The 26,249-nt window shown below is 42.3% G+C and overlaps 1 protein-coding gene across 2 annotated transcripts; it reads left to right on the top strand.

The window, feature by feature from the left end:
- The first annotated feature begins 20,180 nt into the window (after positions 1-20,180).
- LOC137888903 (serine/threonine-protein kinase pim-3-like) lies at positions 20,181-26,085 on the top strand. 2 transcript variants are annotated; one of them, XM_068732417.1, is made up of 4 exons: positions 20,181-20,293; positions 24,420-24,759; positions 24,995-25,171; positions 25,278-26,085. In XM_068732417.1, the coding sequence occupies exons 2-4, from the start codon at positions 24,504-24,506 to the stop codon at positions 25,457-25,459; spliced, it is 615 nt and encodes a 204-aa protein (XP_068588518.1). In that variant the 5' UTR covers positions 20,181-20,293; positions 24,420-24,503; the 3' UTR covers positions 25,460-26,085. The 2 variants fall into 2 exon arrangements, with proteins under 2 accessions (XP_068588518.1, XP_068588525.1); XM_068732424.1 differs by having other exon boundaries at positions 24,316-24,759.
- The last annotated feature ends 164 nt before the right edge of the window (positions 26,086-26,249 follow it).

Raw genomic sequence — 26,249 nt, 5'->3', positions numbered from 1 at the left:
TAATCATTGTTAGTCGGGCTTTAAGATCTGGGTTGGGGTTATTCCCCCAATCTTCTTTCCCAGTGGACAAAAAAGCCCATCTCCATTCCTCACATTCACACCCATACACTTGTACGATTGGACCGCCACATTGGTTATTAGCGATACACATATATTTGATCATCTAATGGTAGGTGGCACCATTCCCTAAGCAGGGAACTACAGCACAGAAATCAAATTGTACCGATGATGTTGTGCCTTCTATAAACGTAAGATTAAGGGAAACCTTTGTGTTAGGAGTTGGTGACAGAGAGGTGTTTCGTCGTCTTCTGAGTTTAGTATGGTTTGTTACAAGAGTCAAGCTTTGAGTCTTAGTCTGGTTGCATTCATTTTGTGGTTCCTGATTATATTTAACTTCCCACACTAATATCGGAAGTACTACTACTACTGAAATCAAGAAAAGAATAATTAATGACCTCCCTAGCTCACTGAATTTAGGGTCTCTAAATGAATGCCATTGTTTAGTCTGTGGGGAAGGCATCATTTTTGGTACCATCTAACCCCTCTTTTGGTGTATTTACTGCTTCAAGATTTGCTCGGGCGATGTTTAATCTAGTCTCTGCTCTGGTTCGGCTTGGTGCCTCAGTTGTTGCACAGTGAGTGAGGTGGTGCCAATTATTTCCAGGTTTATTTTTTACCTTTACCGCATGCGAGGTTGCCAATATTACCTCCCATGGACCAGTCCACCTTGGTTCACTCCACTTACGCTTATGGACTTTTATCCACACCCAGCTTCCTGGTAATACAATAGGGGACTGCTTTCCCTTGTCAACGGCTGCCTCTGCGTTCGTCACCTGTGAAAACAAAACTTGACTCATTTTAGTTAGCGCCCTAGTATACTCCTCAATTTCTAGGGTTAACAGATCTAAGTTAGGGCCATGACTGCTGGACCTTGGTGGACCAGGCATTGGCCTGCCTGTAAGTATCTCATGTGGTGTTAAATGAGTGTTATTATGTTCTGTGTTTCTCATGGACATCAGTGCCAATGGTAAGGCATCCGGCCATTTAATGGATGTGCTGTGGCAGATTTTAGCAATTTTTCTTTTCAAAGTTTGATTGGCTCTCTCCACTATACCTTGAGATACTGGATGATAAACTGATCCAAACCTATGTTGGATCCCTAGGCACTTTTCTACCGCTGCTAGATGTTCATTAGCAAAATGAGAGCCATTGTCTGATTGAATAACTCTCGGAAAACCATATCTCGGGATTAGTTCATTTCTAAGCCATTTTACCACTGTTGCACCATCTTCATTCCGGCAAGGTATCGCCTCTACCCATCGGGAGAAACGATCCACCATTACCAACATGTAACGCATTCCTCGCACTCTGTTATCAATTCCCATGTCTGTATAATCGATACAAATTTCCTGAAAAGGAGCTTGTGGTACCGGATAGCTCCCCATAGGACACTTATATACTGGTTTGTTGTTAAAGCCATTACAGGATACACAGTCTGTAACAAAGATTTCCACCATCTCTTTTAAATACGGATGCCACCAATTCTTCTCCAAAGCTGCACATGTCCGCCTTTTTGACTCATGAGATGGACCATGTGCTTCAATCATCAGCAAGTGCACTAGTTCGGGAGAAGCTACCATTCGTCCATCATGGGACCTCCACAATCCTTCCTTGCAGGTTGCTCCCTGAGCCAACCACTGAGAATGCTCATGAGCACCAGCCTTTTTCTGCAATAACACAAGATCACCTTTAGTCGGGGATATTTGTAATTCATTTTGACTTACCACCAACATTTGTGTTTCATCACCAATGTACCCTCCAGCTTTCTTAGCTGCGAGGTCGGCAGCATCATTTCCCCTTGCTTCTTGGTCGTCCTCCTTTGAGTGACCTCTGCATTTTATGACAGAAATTTGTGCTGGCAACATTACTGCAGCCAGTAAAGTTCTTAATGCCTCATGGTGCTTAACCAGGGCTCCTGAACTAGTCAAAAACCCTCTCCTCAGCCACTGAGGCCCATCTAAATGCACTGCACCATGAGCATAAGCCGAATCAGTATAAATGTTTACTTTTCTGTCCTTGGCCAAGCTAAGGGCTCGGGTTAGCCCTACCACTTCTGCCAATTGAGCTGAGGCAGGTTGAGGAATGATAGCAGCTTCCGCCTCCACCAATGTCCCATCAGGTAATTGCTCCACTACTGCATATGAAGCTATGTTACCTGCTGGACCTCGATAACAACAACCATCACAAAAGAGTGTCATATCTGCGTCTGGATCCTTTTCTCCTTTAAGATCTGATCTTAACTTTATCTCCTTTCTAGCCACTTCTGCACAGTCATGAGTGCCCTCATCATGTGGCAATCCAGACGTCATATTCACTCCTCCTGAGGTGAAAGATAGGTGGGGTTGTGTCAAAGTATCTGATAATTTAGCTCCTCTCATAGCTGTTTGTGAGAAGGCTTGAGTCTCCAGATAGGCAACTACACCATGCTGTGTGTGTATTTTCAAGGGGTGGCACATAACTAAGTAAGCGGTCTTTTGGACTGCCCTAGCTATTGCTGCTAGGTGTCTAGTACACCCTACTTGTCCTAGTTCTATGGGGTCTAATTTGGAACTATGGTAAGTTAAAACTGCCCTTCCCTCTCTTCTCATCTGATATAAGACTGCGTTTACTACTCCTTGCTTTTCTCCTACATCTAAATGAAAATCTGCTTCATAATCTGGAACTGCTAGAGCGGCTGCATGAGCCAAACACTGCTTGGTCTTGATGAATGCTTCTTCTCCTTCAATTGTCCAGATCAATTCTGCCCTCAGATTTCGGTTTCCAACTTTGGTCAGCATGTCTCGCAGTGGCTGGGTGAGATTGACATAGTCTGGTACATAGCTTCGGCTGTAGCCTGTCAGTCCCAGAAATCCGAGCATTTCTTGGACAATTCTAGGTTTGGGATAGGTCAGAGCCGCTGATTTCTGCTCAGGTGATATCTTCTTCTTATTTCCTGAGAGTACTCTTCCCAGGAATGTCACTTGCCTTCTTCCAACTTGAGTCTTTTGTCGTTTGATTTTGTAGCCACATTCCGCTACTCTTTTCAGCACAGCTTCCGTTGCTGCTAGACAGCTTTCTGCTGATGGAGCTGCCAACAGTAGATCATCAACATACTGAATCAGGGTCACTCCTTGTGGCAATTTGAGTTCTTTCAGATCTTCTTTCAATGCCGCATTGAATATGCCAGGGCTATCCTTAAACCCTTGAGGCATTCGGTTGTAGGTGTATCTTTGGCCTTGAAAGGTAAATGCAAACATTTCTTGACTTGAGGGGTCGAGTGGCAGGCAAAAAAATGCGTTTGCCAGATCCAGTACAGTGAAATACTGGTGTTGTGGACTTATGTTCTGTAGCGCCACATATGGGTTGGGCACTGCGATCCCTTTTGTCTTGGTAGCTTGATTTACTTCCCTCAAATCATGTACCATTCTCCAACCTTTTCCTCCAGCTTTGGGGACAGGCAATATAGGCGTGTTCCAGGGAGAGTCTGATGGTCTCAACACTCCTGCTTCGAGCAGACCATAAATGGTGTCTGTTATCCCTTCTACAGAATCTTTGTTGAGTCGATACTGTGGTTTCCACACAGAAGGCTGTCCAGATTTCTTTTCTATTTTCACTGAATGGTGGGGGGTGCAGCCGACATCATAGTCTCCTTTTGCCCATAGATGTTCTGGCATTCGGTTTAGCAAATCTTCCGCTGCTGGATGGTCTGACAACTCACGACCATGGTGTCTTTCCAGTTCCTGCTTTTCCAATATGCCTTTTTCTCTGCTACAATGTGATATTTTCCAAATTATCTTATCTGGGCTATGGTGAAGTAATGGGGAGGCGGTGGGACACCAGTTTGTTGTTTCCTGGGCTCTTTTCATCATCGGTCCTAATGAACGGGCTTCTTGACCGGCTGCTATGGCCAGCGTGACATGAGGTACACTTTCATGGTCCAGCTCATACCATTGTGCTTGGGTTTCAGTGAGTTCACAATATGCTGCTACTCCTTCTGGACCCACGAAGATATCAGTAATCCTAATCATTTCTTGAACTCCTTCTCTTTCTTGCTCCCATGCATCTGTATATTCTTCATCAGGTGTTCTCAGGTAGTTGTAGGTGCAATGAAATGGGTCAATAGGAGGGCCATATGCTCCTTGACTGTTGATCCATGGCTTCCAGTCTTGATAAGTTTTGTTGACACAAGGCTGTTCCCTTTCTCCTGGTAACAGCCTGGCCCAAAACACCTCAGTCTTTTCCTCTTGTTCTTCGGAATTTGTCATAATGAGAATTCTTTCTCCGTGTGTCTGCCATGGAGTGAGAGGCTGACCCTTGAAAGTGATCCTTAACCCGTCCGCTGAACATTTAATTTCAGCTCCGACTCTTGTCATTAGATCTCTTCCCATTAAATTGACAGGGCATTTCGGAGAATACAGGAATTGATGTAACAAGTTTTGTCTTCCTAGTGTGGTTTCCAATGGTGTTGTGAATCTCTGCACCTCTGTCTTTCCCGAATATCCAACCGTTCTCATGGTGTCTTCTGAGAGTGGGGGTGTTTTCCCACTAAGGTTTCGTAAGCATGAGGCTGCGGCACCAGAGTCAACCATCATTTCAATTTCAACTCCGGCAACGCTACAGGTCACCATTGGTTCTGTCTGAGCCCTGTAAACCACACATGCTTCTGGATCTTCTGGGCCTCCTCAGTACTGACCTTGTTGGTCAGCACCGTTCCATGTTCCTGGTGGCAGCACGGACATCTGTTGATGTTGAGGTCTCATGAGGGGAGCTACAGTTGGTTCTACTGGACCAGGTCTTGCATACTGCTGCTGTCGTGGTGGAAATGTAGCGCGTCCTCGTGGTGCACTGAACTGTATTCCTCCTCCTTGTCCATATGGGCAGTCTCTTGCCCAGTGTCCTCTTTGTTCACATATGTAACATTCATCACCAGGTCTCACATAGTTGCCTTGTTGATATCCTCTCCCTCTACCATATCCACGTCCTCTGCCTCTACCTCTACCTCCGTACTGTGGAGGGGGTTGGTAGTACACCACTGGGGGAACTGGGGCTGCTGGACATGTGGCCAGAGGTGCAGCTTGATTTTGAGGCTGCTGAGGGGTCTGAGTCTCTGTTAGTGCCATCTGTTTCCTTATCTGCTGTTTCCTCTTGTTCGCTTCTGCATCAGCCTCTGCTAATTGACTCCTCAGCAGTCTCTGCGACAGTTTCGTTAACTCCTCTTTTCCGTTTGCTTCAACAGCTAAATATCTTTGAAGGTGATGGGTGAGGTGTTCCCTCCATATGGCATCTTCCATGGTACTCATACCCACTACTCCATCCAGCGCTGTTTGAACTGGTAGGGGCAGGCCTTTCCGTACTACATCTCGCCATACTACCATTGTAGGTTCACTGCTGTCATGTCTCCCCCCTGTGGCCATATACCACTCTGATTCCACTCTTTTTAGATACTGATGCATCTCCTCCTCTGGTTTCATCTTCATTCCAGTGAGAGCAGCCATGTTTGGTCTTGTAGGCCACATTTCTCGCATTACTTTCCAAAAGATTCCTCGGAAATTATCGAATGGAGTCTCTTCTGGTCTGCCAGACGTTCCTGTTCCTGCTTCCAGGGCATTTATTTTGACTGTTCCCTCCGCTCGAACTATTATGGCCCGTATGTCTCCAAGTGCCAATTTATCTGCTGCCGTAAGTTTTTCAAAGAGGCAGATCCACGGGTTGGCTCCTCCTCCCAGCGATGGCAGTGCTTCCTGTAGCATGTTCATATCTCGATGTCCCCACGGCACAAACTCAGCTTGTCCGTTGGATTTCACCAGCAGAGGGCACTGTTGGGCTGGAGATGATGTTGACATTTCACCTCTTACTGGACAAACCCAATTTGCATAGCGGTTTGTTTTCTTCTTTTCTCTGGTGGAACGTCTGAGAGGTTGAGGACCTCCAGATGCTCCTTGCATCTCCTCACTTCCATCTTCCTCGTCAGTGCTATTAGGATAGTCATCGTCATCTGAGGATGTTTTTGATCTACTAGGTTTGAGGTACAGGACTGCTTCCGTCTCAAACTTCTCACCCTTGTCCTTCTGTTCAACTTTCTTCTTCTTTGTTTTCTCTACTTTACTTTTTCTTTGCTCTACCTCTAGTCGCAGACTTGCACAGGTTCGTTCTAGGTCTCTGAGGTCTGCCTTTACATCTGCATTTCTTCTTTCTTCTTTCTTTCTGTACCCTTCTTCTTTCTCTGCACGTACTTGCTGTTTCAGTCTTTCGAACTCTCTTCTTTCTTCATCCATTCGATACAATGCGTATTCTGTGTCAATCTCCACTAGTCTGCTCTCTTCTTGACTTTGGGGCTCACTTCCTTCAGCATCTTGTTCTCGCACAGATTCCAAATTACACAAGCCCTCTTTATTACTTTCTTCTCCTTCTCTGCTCACGATGGAATCCTGGCGCCCTGCTCCGTCTAGATTCTCTCGTTCTTGAGTCAATATTCTCACTTCTTCCCGCATCATTTCCAACACAGACTTGGTTAGGTCTTTGGATTTAGACTTCATCCTTCTCCTAGTTTCCCCTTCGTCATCTGTTTCCATGTCCAACTCTCCTCCCCTGATTTTGCGCACGGGTGCTTGGATTGAGAAGTTTTCCAAGAAGGGATTGTTCATTCTCCGTTTCCTCTGATCATATGGTGGGGGAAGCTCAGACTGCGCCTGTGCTTCCGTTAGCAATGACGGGTACAATGGTGAGTAGACCGGGTTGTTCGGTTCGAGACTGGTGATGTCCTTATGGGGTTTGAAATCTGTCACTTCTGGTTTCAGGACTTCAGGCAGTCCCACAGCAGATGCAGGGGTGGTCGGATCGACTGCCTTCCAGTAGGTGAGCAGCCGTTTGGTCTCTGCGCACCTTTTGTCTTCTTTGTCGAGGGCTCTTTTCTTGCCGTGCTTGCTTGTGAAACTGGCTCCTTCATACTCAGCAGTGGCATCGTTTCTTGCCCTTGCAGCCTCTTTCCACACCTTGCGTCTGTGATCAGCAGTAGGGGCCACCACTTCCGGAAACCACCCATTCTTTTGCCATTTTTCCAGATATTTCTTCATTTTCTCCCATTCCCTTTTCCTTTCTTTGGGCTCCGTCTGATCCTCCATTCTTTCTCTGGCTCTTCCCAGCATTTCCTTAGTGTTCAGTGTGACCATCATGCAGCCTGGGAGTATCTTTAATCTGTTTTATTGTTTCTTTATTTTTTACCTCACACTTCTCACTGTCTACGAAGCTCTTCTCTAATCGTAATTCTGACCGTGTAAAACTGTATGCAATGGAAATGTATAAAAACAATTTTTTTTTAATATAAAATCTAAATTAAAATTAAAAACTCCAAAACTTGAAAATTTTAATTTTAAATTTAAAATATCGAATCAAAATCTCAATGGTCTATGGTAATTGAAATCAAAACTCAGGATCAATTTCAAATTCAACAACGTAAATTAAAATATTGGATTAAACCAGCCTTACAATTGAAGAAGCGAAATCAAAACTATCAATAAAATATAAAACGTTGAATTACAATTATTTTAACAATTACTGGATTAAAATTGTTTTAATTATCTAACAAGTACAATTAAATGTATCAGTGATAATTAGAAACATCTAATTAAAAACTAACTTCATCAACTAAATCAAAATGTTGAATTTATGCTTATAAAATTCACCCTACTGTAATTATCTGAAACATGTACTTCCTTTTAACTATTTTGTGCCTACTTCTTCAGCCCACCAGATGGCAGACTTTCTGTAGTCCTAATGCACTTACTATTCCGGGTCTATAGGGGGCAAACTTTTGTAGTTCTACTTTCTGCAAAAACCATGTGCTCACAGCACGTGCCTCGTGGCTAAAACAAAAGGCTAAGCTAACTACTAGCATGAGCCAATAATTAACACACAACTAAAGCCTAATTAGCCGGGAACATGTGCTGCAAGCTATCTCGATGCTAACACAAAGACTTTACCGGCCACAGACATGTGCCTGAAGTCCTCTCACAGAACAAAGGGCTCAACCACCTTTCTCTCAGTACTCCACACACACTCTTTATTTCACTAGACCGGGACTTGGCTTTTCACCAACGTACCGGTTATTTCTCATAATCTCCTCTTTTATCTAAATATATAAGGTTAGACACCAGAGCCTACAGCCTCCAGTACAACCAATACATCCACGCCTTACTCAATCACCATGTATTCTACTCTATATTATCTAAGCCACTCAGTAGCCTTATTTATAATACTATACTCTCTCTTATCACGTGATGTAAACAACACAGCGACACTCTCAGAGAATACAACACCAGCAAACCACACTTCAGCAATCAGTATTCTCTCCCATCACGGGTGGAGAATAGACTGACTCGTTAGCGTGACTTCGCTCTGAAAAGAAAACACGATACTAAACTACAAATCCCCAATGTACTTTCCCCTGTTCCTCCCCGGAATTCAGTCTCCTTAGACCCAAGTCAAAACCAGCGAACTACCACCCGAGAATCAACCCCCCCCCTTTTTCGGGCAGAGTTACGGCGAATCCTCGTTGGCTTAGCTTTGCTAGTCTCAGCCAATATTTCGTCTGTTACTAATTCGTTCCCACCCAGTACATAAGCCCCCGCATTGTTAAACACAGAACGCCAGTATAGGACTACTCAGAGATCGTCACCTGTTGAGCGTAATCTATCCGCAATTCACTGTTAATCGTTTAATCAATCGGTGCTTTTAAGCCCCAGGCTTTTTCCTCGGCGATCGCTCCGTTCTCTTGACGGACGTCCCGGTATATTTTCTCTCGTCCAGCTCGGTGTCTGGACGGTATTTACAAACATGCATCACACTCAAATTTGTAATCAGTTTGTAAGTGTGTTTCCGCACTCAATACAGTCCCATCACTTTAGATTTCAAGTTATTATACTTCACCGGCCTCCTGCAGCTTCTCCTCTTATCCGGCCGTCAGAAGCGCCGACCCCCGACACCTTCGCTAAGTTTTTCCTATATAACTATACAGATTTTATTAAAAAGGTTCTGCCTACCTTTCGTCCGTTGGGCCCCGAAGGTATCGCCGGTCAACGCCTCGTCCAGTCCGTGTCCTGAGGTCCACTGAGAAATGCCCACCCAGGGACGCCAAATTGTAATGGAGTGGGACCTCTGCTCGCAGGAGGCCGCGGACCTCTCGCTCTTTCGTTGTTGTTTGAGCAACGAAGTCACGCTAAGAAAAATCAGCTGAATCCGGCTTACAATGAAAAAGTATTTATAATTCACAAATGCTAAAAAGACAATTACAAACTGAATTACACTGTCGACAGTAAGGAATCGCGAAACCGAGTTCAAACACTCTACCCCCCTAACCGGCCAACAAACGCCAGTTTACAGTAAAGAAGATCACCAAGAACTGAATAGCGTCTCTCCGAACAATGTTTTTATACCCAAAAGTCAACGGTTTACATTCAAAATCTAGTAACAACTTCAGTGGCTGGCTAAAATTCAATTGTCTCCTCCTGGCCTCAGACAATGCTCTCCATTGGTCCATATGATGATCCTTGTAATGTCCGTTGGTCCACCTCCTCGTAAAAGCTTCGTCCATCCGACCCCCGCTTGACCACCGTCCTGTCTCCCGCGGTGCCGATTCACCTCCGACCCATCACATCTCCATATATGGTCATGAAAAACTCTGAAACTCTCACCCTTCCTCTCCTTGCCCTCTCTCTACTCCAAACAGTCAACTACTATACTTCTAGTCTAATACATTCAATTGATTAAGATTGTGTGGTTTATCACTTTTGTAAGTAATATATGTTGCACTTATACTATCCTTTACAAGTGAATATACTGTAAACCTATTATACATTTCATAAGTGAATATTTTGTGAACATATGATATTTTATACTTTCTTTAGGTGTGCTTTAAATCAAACTATTGTACTTCTAAACTTAAATTCCTCACAACCTTCATGCAAACACTTGTGTATATGTGTATATTAGAAATAGTTTGAACCTTTGTGCACACACTTGTGTATCTCATCCCTCCAGACACAGTTTCTCCATCTTCGACTTGGCCAATGTTTTTTTTTAATATTTTAATTTCTGTACCTGTGCACAAAGAGTCACTTTTGGGTAGCTTCTAATTTAAAGGGACCCGGTGTCCTCAGGGATATCCAGAATGCCCTGGCGTTAAACAGTGTCTTGAGAGACAATCTGGCTGATTTATTGTTACCAAATGGTTCTGCCTTGTTACAATATGTTGATGACATCATGATTTGCAGCCCAACAGAAGAAGCATGCAGATTAGAGTAATTTACAATTACAGTTATCCTACTTAAATGTTGGCTGCAAATGGTCACAAGGCTATCCGTCAAATTGAAATTTGCTCTGGATAGTTTCATATCTGGGACATGTGATCACAGCAGAGGGCAAAACCCTCTCTCCCAAGAGAATACAGGCAATTCAAAATGTGCCTAAAACACAACTAAGAAACAAATGATGAGCTTTATATGAATGACGTCATATTAGATCAGTGGATCCTAAACTTCTCAGAAAGAGAGGCATCCCTCTCTTCTATGATTCATGGTAAACATCTTTCTGCTCAGAACAAACTGACCTGGACTGACTGCTCGACTGCTGCCTTTAATGACATAAAGGACGCTTTACTGTCAGCTCCGACACTTGGACTACCTAAACTAGACGTGGACGAAAGAGACGTTTACATGACATCAGTTTAGACTCACGAACATGGGGAGCTCATGGTTCCTTTCTGCCGTTTCACATATTAGATTAGATTAATACATTAGATGTGCCTAACATTACTGTGGAACGATGTATTATCCATTATTTTATTAATATGTTTAGCTCTATTAATCGTGAATACAGAACTCATGTAACTCTTGTTGCTTTATGAATAAGAGGAAAAAGTAACTAGAGTAAAGACAACATTTTGAATTGAAAGTCACCATGAATAAACAGAGATATTCCACCTCCAGATCCATCCTCTCTTGCATGGTGAACTGAACTGTATTTTGTTATTTTAAAGATGTATCTAGAGTCCTCAGTAAACCATGTTTCTGACAGGCCAATAAATGCAAATTCATGCTTAAGTAAAGACAAATAATGAATTAATTTGTCATAGTTGCTAGGAAGACTTCTTATATTCAGATGACAAGTAAAGAAGGTATTCCCTAAAACTGTCTGTGTTATGAAATGTGATGTTCACACTAACGCTTCTGATCCCATTTCAACAGGAAATGCTGCAGCTGATGCTACGATTAAGCAAGCGGGTTTTTTATTATCAGGTTACTCTTTTTAGCTCACAACACTTATGCTAGGTGAGCCTACAGAAGTATCCCTCACTTATGATATTCAATTATTGCAGACAATTGCCACATGCTCTCTTCCAGTAGCACACTAAATTAGCTCACAGCAGAGATAACATGGTACAGGGGAAATATGAAGTTTTAAGTCCCATTGCAGGATGAATAAAGTATCTATCTATCCATCCATCCATCCATCTATCTATCTATCTACTATCTAAACTCTCAAGATAACATGGTGACATGATGAGCTGAGCCTCTACATTAAATAATATAAATATCACTGTATTCAAATTAGTTGTTAACTGGCATTAAGGAATGTAAAAGAACTGCAGCGATAAATATTTGTATTTTATTAAGTTATTATTAGGAATTACAATACAATACGTTATGATGTATCACAGCAGGGATTTATCAGAATAGACTAAGTAGCATCATTCATCTGTGGATTTCAGGATTTTAAGAAGAGACTTAAAGTAACGGTCAGTGGAAACAAAGCAAAGAAATATGCTATGTTATTGTATTAATTCATTATAATCTTTTAACGGCAGACATGGGATGATTTTATTTGGCACAATTTTACACATTTTTAAAGCACTTATCCCTTTAACCAGTGTTTCCTTATCCTTTTGCATGGTTTTACTTTCCCCCCTTTTTTTCCCCTCAGCCCAGTTTTAAAGCACTTACCTTTTAGATGTGGTGTCTGTGTATTTATACTCTTGTTGTGTTTTATAATTTATTTTGTTATATATTGTGTTATATTTATGTTTTTATTTATATATTTATTAAGGAAACACAATGTATTATTTTGTTCTTGTTCTTTTATCCCCTGCTGTCTGTTTTTATGAATTTTATTTCCAGTCTTTTAAAGCGAGGGTTTCTTTCAGTGGATGGACCTGTACCCCACCCCCCCCCCACCCCCACCCCCCCCCCGGCTGGGGGGAACATGGAGCTCTTATCCTGTTTTAACTTTTAACCTCCTCTCCCTTAAACATTCCCTCTCCGACTGCCCCGCTGGTGGGTGCTCTGCTGCGAAGCTGTTTTAACACTGAGCCCCAGTTTCGTGTTCCTCTAGCTGTACCACTCCCCTTTCTTTGGAAACGAAGCGAACAAGCCTCTGCTGCTGCCCAAAACTCAGGTGATTGACTGCGTTGTGAAGGTCCTGGACCAGACACCTCCTCATAATGCGAGTAGTGTTTGTCAGAGCCGGTCAGGTCAGCAATGAGGTCGCCATCCTGTCAAACGAGTACGGATCCAACCGCCACGCTGCCTTCCTGACGGGCCTGGGCAAATTGATCCATTTGAAGGACTGCGATCCAGACCAGATCTTCCTCGGAGGACTCGACCAGTACGGAGACGATGGAGAGTTCACCTACTGCTGGTCGCCCTCCAGGGTCACAAAGACCTAGAAGGATTAGTTGACACGACCGTGGCCAAAAATGTTTTATTTCTTAATTGTTTTTAAACTCTTATTGTTATTTTATTAAAAAATAATCTTTAATATTGTATTCCTTTATTTCTATTTTGTTGGGTTTTAGGTTGTTGTAACCTCTTTTTATTACAGCTCTTAGTTTTGATTTGATTTTTATTTCTTAAATGGTTTGAAACTATTATTATTATTTTTATTAAAAAACAACTTTTAATAATTTATTCTTTTATTCCTTTTTCTCATTTATTTTAGGAGTCTTTTATCAAAGCTTTTTTTAAAGGGCAGCCCCCTTGTGCCAGTGCCCCTCGTGGCCCTCTTAGGAGGGCCGCGCCCCTAAACGAACCTAACCCTGCCAGTGCCTAGGAGGCATAGGACCCCAACCAAAGCTACCCTTTAGTCAAAGGCAAAACCCTTTTATCAATTGTCACAAAAAAAAAATGTCACAGGCCCTTTCAGCAAACTCAAGCTACAGCAGGGACCTCTGACCTCCCATTTGTAGCCACATATCCCCCATCTACTGTTGAACTTGTCAAGAGTGATTAGGACGTATATTTAAAATGTTAACAATTTCCTGCATTTTACTACAGTATTTTATTTCTTACACTGCTTTGTATTGTTTTAATGTTTCAATGAAAGTTATTAATTGTTTTTTAAATCTCCTTTTCTTTTGCCTTAAGTGTTGATGCTTTTAATGGTTTTATGTGAAGCACTGGGAAACTGTACAGTTTGTGTGTATTGTGATTTATTTATTGATCGATTTACGTAACGTTTGATTTTATGGGTCTATAATTATAGATAATAACATTTCCTGGAAAGAATATTCATTTCTTTCCAGGAGACTTTTTGTAAAATATTATAAATTATTCAGAAATGATGGACCCATGAAATGAAGCATTACCTTTTAATCTTACAGGTCTGTACTTTTTCTAATAATTTCTTTGACAGTTTCCTGGAAAGACGAATGTGATTTGGTTGTAATTATTGTAAAAAAAAAAAAATAACTTCATTTAAATCGTCATTAAGTTATTATTAGAAACTTTATTTGCCATATATTTAATTTTATTTGTGTGCGTGTATTGACTAAAATACCCTCCAGGTTAAACTAAAATAAAACATATTATAAAGATATGTATGTATGTGTGTGTTATAAATGCACAAAGTCTCTTTCTTAATTGGTACCAAATGTTCTTTCCAGGAAACATTCATAAATTACAGCCCATAAAGTTAACATCGTGCCTGAAGATGTTCAGGCTGTGTGCGATCAAGATGACATCAAGCCAATGGCGAGTTCACAGGCAAAGTACCTGCCGGCCAAAACGAGCAAAGCTTGGACCGATTTGGAGATTTCGCTGATGAACACGGACAAAGGGACAACAACCAAAACGGCATACAAAGAGTACCTTAAACGATGTTCACAAGAGAAGATACCAGCCAGATGATTTGAGGCGTTCAGAGCAAAGAGGAGAACAGTGCAGAAGAAAGACAGACAGTGATAATGTAAGAAAGATAGACAAGAGACATGAGTAAACATTACACAGAAGAGAAAAGTCATGGACAAAAATTAGATGAAGACAGTAAACACAGTTAATGTAGTCAATTTTGTTGAAGTTTGGAATTTTTGATGTTGTAATTTTCATTTTTGTTGTTCAAGTTTGCAGTGGTAATGTATAATGTTCTGTTGAAACAAACAAGAAAAGTAACTGCAACCCTTTGTAAATAAGTCCTCCAGAAGATGAAACACCTATAATTTCTAGAATTATTATTTTTATTATTTAAAAAAATAAAAATAAAAAAACTCCACATGGACTCTGCCTTGACGTAGCGTGGGGGCTTCCAGTACCAAAGAGTCCGAAAACGGTTAGGGTTAGTAAAAAATGACATGTAGGGTTAGGGTTGGGTTAGGTATAGGGGTAATAAGGGAGGATTGACCTCCTCAACTGCCTTGTCGAACAAGGACAGGATGAAGGTGAGGTCCTGCCGCAACACATGGTACTTTGCCGTGTCGCCAGAGCCCTGTTTCTGGACAGTGGGCCTGACTTTGTAGCAGAGATGCTGTTCAGCAACTTCTTGAAGTTGTAAGTGACTGTTTTCAACATTGGCCATTACGTTGTACAGGTCTTTCCTAAAAAGCCTGGGGTCTTTCCATCATTACAAGATGGAAGCTATCATCCACATATCCTAAAGTGTGTCCAACTACATTTCGCAGTGCCCTTTTGCCATCTTATTTATTTATTACACTATATTTATCCCGTTGAGGGAAATTTTTTCTCTGCATTTGACCCATCCCTGTACCAGGGAGCAGTGGGCTGCCCATGACAGGCGCCCGGGGAGCCGCTAGGGGGACAGTGTCTTGCTCAAGGATACTTCGACTCAGCTCACGTCCCAGCCAAGGATCGAACTGCCGACCCTCCGGTTCCCAGACAACCATCTTAGCCTAGTGAGCTCGTCGCCCCAGCTAGTGGCTGTAAGTGCCCATATCCATATGTTTCTTCAGAAAATGGTAATGGTCCTTGAGTGTGTTCGGGAAGAGGCGTGGTAGTAGGATAGTGAAGGCCACCCTGCAAGCCTTGAAGTTTCTTGAACCCGACTACCACCCGTGGTGCAGTGCACAGGCACGTGCACATCCGCATGCATGAAATCCGTCAGTTGTTCATATATTTAAAATTTATCCAGGAGATTGGTTGTGTTTTTGGTGCCCACATCATAGAGCTCATCATCCATGTCCATCCTTCTTGCCGCTGACACAAATGCTCACAGCGTGTGTGAACCCGCCCCCGAAAATGCGAAAAAAATCCTCTTATTGAATGGGAGCCATGGGTAAGTGTGTGAAAAATTCATAACTCCACTCTGCTTGCTCCAAATGACCTGCAATATAAACATATATATATATATATATATATATATATATATATATATATATATATATATATATATACACACACACACACACATTAGGAACATGCGTTATATAATGTTTATTAATATTAATTATAGACACAAGCATTCAATACCAAACTATTAATACAGCACACTATGATCGTCAACTTGCTATGTTTTTTTTACATAGTTTGCAACATCAGCACAACTTTGTAATATTAATTTAGAAATAAGGATATTCAAAATGTGCTTAAATATTTTTTTTTTCGAAGTACTGATATTTTAAAGAAACACGAATTAAGCAATGCAATGGTACTATTTCTGCACTGACTCAAAGAAGTGAGGGAGGAACACACTTTTCCTGACATTTGCGCTCCCCGGTTCACCTGTCCCCACCCCCCACTCGCCGCAGTCTATAAGTTTCTCCTTCCTGATGACAATCAGAAGGATCACGACGCATCAGCAGCAGGCCGCACAGGACAGAAACGCAACTGATGCCCAAGAAGGGTAAACAAATGACAACAAAGTAAGTAACATTACATAAAACTAAACCGTTAACCGTTTTAGTTGATATTTGTTCGGCTAAGCACATGTTTGCGGCCAAAATCTCACTCAATTGTATATTAGCATGGGATGGTTATGCTAACGTGACATAGCTTCCCGCCAGCATTGGACTATGTTGTCAGCATTTTCCAGATTATGGACTGCTAATAAAATATTTAAATAAAAGCTTTTTCACCTGCTACTTTACAGCCACCAGTAGCTATCATTAGCTTTTTATATTGAGTATCTCAAGTTACCATAACTTATTTTGTTCAATTACTCTTCCCAATGTGTTTGCATGCACCAGGTAACCAGGTTATTACATAGTTCTGCAGATCAGTAACAGACTTGAATTTCGAATATTTTTTATAATTACTTATCAAATTATTACTGATAGACGCTGCTGGCGGCGTGTGTGTGTGTGTGTGTGTGTGTGTGTGTGTGGGGGGGGGGGGGTCGTGTCGGAGCCGAACTGCGCAGTGAGTTAGACAGAGAGCCTCTCAACGATGAACGGGTCTAAATGTAGAAACAGTCAGTTGGGCACTAGTGGAAACGGACTTAGTCTGCTTTGTTACTTTAAGTTTCAGTCGGACTTTGGTTGCAGCTATTTTAAATACGAGGACGCATCGTTTCGATTAAAGATCTTTGCTTTCATCCGCTCCATCTGTTCTGCAAGTGCTCACTCATGTAAGAAGCAGGCTAGAAACCCGTTTAGCGTTACCTGCACTGGTCTCTGAAATCCACTACCCTGTCCCCAGAAACCATACTTCTTGTTGACAGTCATGCCAGTTAAGAAGCCAGCTGACTGGAGAAAGCCACTGTAAGCTGATGAATTAAGTGCAGGTTAACACACTGACTAGAGCTTCTTGAACTTCACTCAAGCCAGTTTATTATCTCTATAACAAGTGTTTAAGTATGGAAGATTATTACTTTGAATAGGTTCAAGCATGGACTTGATTAACTTTATCTCCACAAGCTGTAAACATGAAGTTTTCTTGACTTAAATATAGCCAGGTTAACTGTAGAGCTGGTCACACCTCAAATGACAGATATTTCTATTAGAAGTTAAAAGTGATGGATCTCTAGGTAAATAGACGTCACATCAACTGTTCTGTGTTTAACCTCCTGCAGACAGAGTGCACCATCCACCAGGCTGAGCGCACGCTTAGATCGCCTGAGGAAGCATCACAATCAATGCTTATTCAGGCACATGGAATATGTAAAACACCAAATGCAGGTAATGATGGTGGGGCTCTTTAAAAAGTGATACAGTATTCATAGAACCAAGACTTGAACATCTGATCTTAAATTACAAAGACTTTTCAATGGGGCCTCCTGCACATTATGTTTTAGTTTTAGTAATAAAGAAAATGTGTGTATGAGTGTAGAGATCTGGCTCTTCAGCTCTTTGTGAACGTCTTGTTCTGGAGAAATGGTAATATGTGTTTGTCTCTGGTGTTTAGTCCTCAGGAAGTCCAAACCCAGAGAGGGAGACCTCATCAGCACCAAGCCTTCCATCTGAGCTACTGGAGTCTTCCAAGTGTTTGGTAAGTGTCAAACAAGTAGTGCTTTTAGTTTGTCCCATATGACAGCCTCCTGATAGGTTACTTTAACCTGGCCTTCATGGCTGGTATGTTATATATAGATGGAAATGCATATCTTCCCCCAAATTCTATATACTTTGCCTCTTTGACCTGAAAAACTCACACATTACATGACAGTGATTTAGCAGACGCTTTTATCCAAAGCGACTTCCAATTCAGATTCTATCACACCGTAGGCACAGCTACGGGAGACATTTCAGGGTGAAGTGTCTTGCTCAAGGACACATCGACATGCGACTGGTGGAGCAGGAGCCGGGGTTCAAACTGCCGATCCTCTGATTGAAGGACGGCCCTGCTCTCCACTTAGCCACAGTCACCACACCATGACTAAACTATGTGTTAATAAAGCTCAACAGAAGTGTAATGAAACAAATACTTGAACAAATAATACATTTATATAAGAAACAAATTGAATTGGAAATTAAACATCAAACCCCATTCTTTAACAAACACATTTAAAGGTTTAATTAGCTCTCCATGACAACTAGCTCTATCATGCACACTCTCCTCTTCTCTCTCACACACACACACAAACTATCTCTATCTCTCGGTGTGTCTCTTTCTTTTTCTCTTTCTCTCCTTGATGCAAGCAGACCAGTTCATAGCAGTGAAACAATTAGAAAGGGCGAAGGGAGAGACAGAGAACTGCAATTTTTAATGTTGACACACTAAACACTTTTTCTATTTTTCTCTTTCTGAAACTCATTTTCTTGAGAAATGCGAATACATGTGTCCTCTGTATCTGCCTCTCTCCCTGCTGTTTTAGCCCTCAGGAAGTCCAAACAAAGATGGGGAGATCTCATCACTATCAGAACTTTCATCTGAGCCACTTGCAGCTTCCACGAGCTTGGTAAGTGTCAAACAAACCCTTTGAACTGGTCCTGTCCCTAATGACAGGCCTCCTAATAGTTTACTTCACCCTGTTATTGTTACTTGCCAGTTACAATGCAAGTATCCACCCAGGTAATCAGAAATGATTACTTGCTGGCTGTACTGTAGAGTTGGAAGCTTCAAATCTTCAATCATAAAAGATGATAGGCAAATTCTAAATCAACATTTGAATTCTCCACTGCTTTTTTTTTTTTTTGCATGTCTATTCATTCATTGTGTTAAAGCCCGACGGACCCGAATTCGGGTCCGCTGTAGCATTTACCGTCGAAAAAAGTCCATTTATGCATGTGTACAATTTATGAATATGAATATGAATATCCCCCCAAAAAATAAAAGATCTGGGTAAAACGTACAATCTAACACATTTTTACAAACTACAAACTCCATTCTACACAACTATTATACGCAAATAAAAGATTTGCGTATAATCGAAAGCGAAAGCCTTAACTCCAAAAAATATGGATTGATGCACAATAGTTTGTTCAATAAAACATGTTCTTTTTTCAATCAATTTTGAGTTTTGGACTGGACAATTACAGAGATGAGGACTGCGTCACTCGCTGTGTGTGTGTGAGTGAGAAAGAAGGTGAAAGGTGTACTATTGCATTCAATGTTTCTGTAAGTTATTAATATTAGTAACTTGAGTGTCAACGTTATGAATGATGCTTAAAAGCTTCAAACTATTCAGTATAGCAAAAGAAAGTTAAAGGAACATTGCATGCAATAGTCCACCTTTTACCTTCCCTTCCCCTCTCTCTGTCACTCTCTCTCTCATTGACAGCAAGCACCACGGCACTCTGCACCTATTGTTATGTCATTTTGTGAACAAAAGTTATTTTCATTCAAGGAAGTTCATTTAATAAAAAGGACTACCTCATTTCATTTGATGAATCACTTCATTCAATGACAATTTTGTTTGAGAAATACATTTTTTGGGTGATGACGACATAAGCAGATGACAGACATTCTGAGCTTCATCCGTAAACCTCAAACAAATGTCAAAAAATGACATTGGGTAGAGCCCCAGCTATATGTGCAGCTACAATGAGATTGCACTATATTTGAGTTGTGGGTGTTTTGAGACAAAATAATTCATTAGTGGTTGTGTGCAAGCTATATGCATTCACCAAACCTAACATTTGGCTACAATGTCTACACCTGGGCAGCGCCTCACATTTTACTTTGCCATTGTTACTAATGGGAAAATCTACTGCATTTGGAACTTGCAGCATGTATCTACTCTTGATATCTGCTTGTTTGCAGCCCATTCACTTTTTTATAATGTACAGTTTGTATCAGAATGAGTTAGGTTGTCATATTTTCATCACATGGGAAAAAATGGCAAACATGGTCCCAACCATACATTCACCGCTGTGTTGTTATCATGTACCTTTACTTAAAACTACAAGGGTTTCATATCCTTCTTCAATGTATAACAGTAACTACTGCCAGTGCTTTATATTGTTTTGTTTTTCCCTTATAGGAAACAAGCCTGGACTTTGAGAGCAACACAGAGATATTATCCCCTGAAAGTCCATCCTCTGGTGTTGGTGATGACCCAGATGTTCCACCTGTGGGGACCTTCAAGATGATGACAAAAGGTTGGACATTGAATTATTATTGAAATGAACATTTCATTAACATTGAAATAAGGAATTCTTCAACTCAAAATGCAGAGAAATCCACTGAAGGGAACATTAACGACACAACCAAATCTTACTTCTTAGTTTCTTCTGCCATTGTCTTCTCTTCACTTGAGCAATCTGGAAAGAATAAAGTTTGGAGAAACACCGTCAAAGCAGAAAGATTGTCTGTGATAGAAAACCGATTCAGTCATGGTGGTTATCACACCCTTACCTAACTCTGACCCGATATGCTTCATGAATCAGCAACCTCCTCTAACACCTCTAACAATGGCGCAGCCCCCCCTCCTCCTCCCCCCGTCTTGAATCAGCGCAAACGTTTGGGGTAAACATGTAATGCCTTTTTAAAGTCCAAACTTTCTAAAAGCGTGACAAAACAGGAAAACTTTGACGGTTCAAACACTTAAACCAGGCGAAGCAACTAATTCTAATGAATAATTCCACTGACACACTACTGTATCAGTTCACATAACTGACAGGGCGCAAATGATTGCGCTAATTGCAGAGAGGTGTCACACTTTTTTTCATTCTATTTCCATTAAAAGTAACGGAGGTAAACACAGAGAGAGAGGGACCTGCTTTTACCGTGTCTGAAGATGAGTGTCGACAGGCCAGAGGTGGGCCGTTCTGAGAAGCTTTACCAAACCCCATACTCTGATTGGCTGAGCAGCTCAGGGGGGCAACGTGACCCCCAAAGTGAGCCCGCTGTCATCATGGAAATTTAAAGAACAGACAATGATGAGATAACGTAAATGTTAATATTCTTATCACTTTCATTATTTCCCCCCATGTTTTAGGGATGCTAGAGGTTTTGACTTGAGTTGTTTTGACCAGAAATAGATTAGCAACCATTTTTCTCAAGCATTTCCATTTGTTGGGCATACTTGTTGATCATTATCAGAGAAAAGACAGATGTGATAGATTGTTTTCGTTCTGACGTTATTTCATGTCTCTTCATACCTTTATCCTTCCCCTCTCTTCCATGCCATCATACTTTTCCTCTCTCGCCATCCTGCACACTCCTTTTCACATTTTCATCGTTCCCTCTCCAGTCCATGTAGATGGAAAGATGGCCTTGTTGATATTGTAGTATGAAACCGGAAAAAAAATCTTTGCATTTCATTTTTTTGTACTTTCTCCGACACTCTTAGACACTCCCAGGTCAGGTGGTGGTCTCTTCAACTCAGAGTGTCAGGTTTCACAGATCATCCAGTCAGAGTTGGTCTTCAATACAACCCCACTCCTGTCCTCTTTCTTTTCTTGATAGCCTAGAGCCTAGAGTTTCGCTCACCAAACCCGTAAGGCACGTGACTATGCTGCCATGGGCAAGTGTGTGACAAATTCATACCTGCTCTCTGAAACGTTTATTGAGGATCAATCGTACATTTGTTAACTAGACATGGGCTATCTAGACATTCTAAATGTTTAGAATGCACATTTCTAGTCACTCTGAACAATCACAGTGACTCAATCAAGAGTGAAATCGACCAGCAATTTCACCTCTGTTGTGACTTCCTGGGCACCACCGCTTTTACGGGTGACAGGTTCCCTGAAAGTCACACGCTGGACGTAGAAGGGTTCTTTACGGGGCAGACACCCTTGCTCTGCTCTATAAGACAAGCTTCCACGCGAAGCACGCAGTAGGACTTTTGACAGACAGCAGTTTGATTCTGCTGTTCCTAGCTCTGGCCAGCAGAGGGCACTCTAGGACCTCTCTTAGAAAATGTCACAGGCCCTTTGAGCAAACTCAAGCTACAGCAGGGACCTCTGACCTCCCATTTGTAGCCACATATCCCCCGTCTACTGTTGAACTTGTCAAGAGTGATTAGGACGTACATTTAAAATGTTTACTTGTATGCATCTCAATCTGTATATTCTTTGTACTTTTAATAGTTTATCAGGTAACTCCTCGTCTCCACCTCAATCCCTATATTTTATGTATTTGTAATAGTTTCATCAGATGTCACTGTGTTTTTACTTCAGAAGATGTTAGACTGCTCCATTAGCCTGCTGGCCTCCAAAATCCCGCTATCACGGGGTTCCTCCACCGCCTCCTCCGTCTCCTCATCCTCCTCCACCGCCTCCTCATCGTGCTCATGTTCTGGACTCAAGTCCATCTCCGTGTGCATGGGGACGGCAGGGTTCGAGGCTCTCAACTGCGCCAGATGCATCACCGTCACCTGATATTTGGCTGCCTTTTGTTGTAGCTCCCGAGCACCACGGTCCAGCTCGAGGTGGCCTTTCATTTTTCAGATGGTGGGGCATGGCCGCACATACTTTCTGACAGAGAGGGCAAGCGTGAACCATCTTTGTGCGAGTCATATCTAGAAAAAAGAAAAGGAAGGAAAAAGAGCCATTTAGATACGGTATTTCATCATGCAATTCGGGGAGAGGCAAACTGTTTGCCTGTTATCTGCTGCTGCTGCCTGCTGAAATGGCGTGGAACCGCCCCGCCCTGAAGTAGAGGAATCGGGGGGCAGTCGCTCCAGCCTTGAAGGCATTCATTCCCCCATGCTCCTCAGTAAATTGCTCAGTATGGCCATCTGTAGGGTTTTTGCTTAGCCTCCAGAACACACCCTTGCTATCAAATCATTCATGCCCACATGACAGCCATGCCATAGGAACAAGCTAAAGCCACCAAACTTGACACACACCTGCTCTGGCTTCATACTAACACGCACACCAAGTTTTAGGAGAATAGCACTAAGTGACCAAGAGCTTTACACAATAGCTCTTGGTAATCTGGGCCTCTTCATCATATATGACGCAGCCTGGGATTTATTACAACGGCCGTCTATGACAGCCATACCAGAGGAAGTAGCTACAAATGCCAAACTTAATACGAAGGTGCCACAAAGTGCTGGGAACACACACACAAAATCTCAGGATTTTAGCACAAACTTGCAAGAAGTTATAGACGATCACCGTTTTGGTGATCGTGGTTATTACCCCTGTACTTAGACAACAGCATATACTAAAGGAAGCAGCTGGAAGCACCAAACTTACCACAAACGTCGTATGGTGGGCTAGAAATACGCTCCCAAAATTTCAGGAGCCTAGCACAAATTTTAAGAAATCCTTACATAACCCTAACCCTACCTCTAACTCTAAACTTAACCTTCTATGACAGCCATGCCAAAGGAACAAGCTAAAGCCACCAAACTTGACACACACCTGCTCTGGCTTCATACTAACACGCACACCAAGTTTTAGGAGAAATGCACCACGTGACCCAGCACTATGTGTAGCGTGCACAGAATGACGTCACACAGGCTCAATCTGGTGCTACACATTTAATGAAAGTGCTCTGTAACATACAAAAATATACATTTAGGTGTACAGTCGCTCCACAGCGCGTTCTACTTCTATCCTGTACAGAGATTCTCATCCTCGCGAGACTTCAGTGTGGCTCTCCGTCACAGACACTGCTTATGTCGCAACACTGACACCTACTGGCGATCCACTGGATCTACTGCCTAACATGTAGCTGATGATAAATAACGCTGTACCCTCAATTTTAACTACAATTAACACTTCCTCCTCATAAACACATAGGAAACATAGTAAACTCTCTTAACTTACATTACACCCAAACAATTATTGTACTTTCTGAACGACATATGACTTGTTGTGCCACATATACACCATCTGGGCCTCTTCATCATATATGATGCAGTCTATGACAGCCATGCTGATTCAGCATTCCAAGTATTGTTCTTCGAATCTTTATTCCACTATTTCTTCCGTCGCGCTTGAATCTCTTCTTCTTCTTCAGTTTTTAAGCTACAGAAACCGTTCAACTCTGTAAATGTTCAGCTCATAATATTTCTAATCTTTCAACTTTTTGAATTATTAAGCTTTTTGCAACCTCATTTCTGTATTTTCAGCAATGTTTTTGCAATTCATTTCAGCCATCGTCTACCCTCTTATATAGTATGTTATAACTGTACGGTGTGTTGATGGCGTTTGTTTACATGCAGGTTGCTGTGAAGCACGTGTGCAGAGACAGAGTGACGGGGTGGGGCTCTCTGGTGAGATCATACATGCAGATATAACTGTTGTATGTGCTGTGGTTCCTCTGGAGGTGGTGATGTTGAAGAAAGTGGGCGGGGCATTCGACGGCGTGGTGCGTCTGCTGGACTGGTGGGAGTAGGCGGACGGCTGGCTGATGGTGATGGAGCGTCCCGAGCTGAGCCAGAACCTGTTCGACTACATCACGGAGCGCGGCGCGCTGGACGAGGCGGCTGCGCGCGGCTTCTTCCTGCAGGTGCTGGAGGCGGTGCGTCATTGCTACAGCTGCAGCATTATCCACCGAGCCATCAAGGACGAGAACCTGCTGGTGGACCTGAGGACCGGGCAGCTCAAACTGATCGACTTTGGCTCGGGGGCCCTCCTCAAAGACGAGGCTTTCACCGAGTTCACTGGTGAGTCCGATCAGCTGAGAGAATCTGAAGAGCTGTGGGGATTGTTTCTGAAAATCTAGACGTTTTAAAATATCGGAAAGGTGTTTTGGGTCAGTGACTACCGTCCCATCATGCACCGGTTCTGTAATGTCGTCAGCGTCTCCGGGAGTATTTTCCCGCACGATGGTGATCCGTCACTTCCTGCTCCACTCTGACACACACTGTACCTGTAGTGATGTAACTCTCCTCCCTCCAGGCACGCGGGTGTATGGTCCTCCGGAGTGGATCCGGTTCCATCGGTACCATGGTCGCTCGGCCACAGTGTGGTCTCTTGGCGTGCTGCTGTACAACATGGTGTGCGGGGACATCCCCTTCCAACAGGACAAGGAGATCCTGAGAGGACGGATCTACTTCAGACGCATCATCTCCTCAGGTGAGCCGGAGCGTGACGAGATCACGCGACCAGGTTTTTACATCGACGTTTGAACAAAACCAGAGATGAGTGTTCTTCATCTCCTCCTTGTTTGTTTTTACTTCAGAGTGCCAGCAGCTGATTGGCTGGTGCCTGAGCCAGCAGCCGTCAGACCGGCCGACCCTGGAGCAGATCCTCCTCCACACGTGGGTGACTGGCAGCGACGGGCAGCGCACGGACGCCGCCAACGCCGCCAACGCCGCCAACCCCATCACACCTGACTCCTCCCCCAGCCAGCAGAGCCTCTGATTGGTCAGCGTTTGGCTGCTGGGAAGAGTTTATTTTTTTTTTGTGCTCCACAGCGACCCCCTGCTGTTCACGGGGGACGGAGCAGTTCCTCGTAGAGGCTCGACGCTCGTCGAGGGTTCATGTTCAGAGTGCCTTGAGTTTGAAAAGCTGCAGATCAGGAGTCGGAAAAGATATGTTTTTTTGAATATGTCTGCTCCCCTCTTCAGGTAAAGCTTTATTTTTCTACAGTGTCGGTTCATGGAGACGGTTGGTTGATTGTTTCTGTTGTTAAATGTTCTGTGTTGATAAACTACAACGTCTTCTCTCTGCCCTCGGTCTCTGGGTGTTAAATGCACGGTCAATGCAAATATTCAGTATTATATTTGTGTGTGTATATATATTTTTTTTTATATATATATATTTTGTACATTCTGTTATATTTCTTTAGTAAAGAGACATTCCTCATCATTTGTTTATTTATTTAAGTTGTCGAACTTTTCTAAAATGTTTTTACTTTTTGTAAAAAAAAATCTTTTTTTTCCTGAAAACGGGAATAAAATCAGAATCAGGATTCCTCACATTCTGATTCTGTTAGTTCATGTTAGTTCAAACAATTTTTTCATAAAACTTGTTTGTATATAAACTGATTTTCTGTGTGATTTTGTGTGTCTTTTACCTAAAAAAAAATACATAAATAATGAAGTCTCTAATAGAGGAGCAAAATACATGAATTTGAACTTTTGTTTAAGACCGCCCTGAACAAACACTTAATGTTGTGACTATTTAATTGATAATGAAATGAACAATATAG

This window comes from Cebidichthys violaceus, unplaced genomic scaffold (assembly GCF_023349555.1).
Source record: "Cebidichthys violaceus isolate CVI_PGR_0920_01 unplaced genomic scaffold, fCebVio1.0.p SCAF_107, whole genome shotgun sequence".
Taxonomy (NCBI): Eukaryota; Metazoa; Chordata; class Actinopteri; order Perciformes; family Stichaeidae; genus Cebidichthys; species Cebidichthys violaceus.
This window is presented reverse-complemented; position numbering and strand designations above follow the sequence as displayed.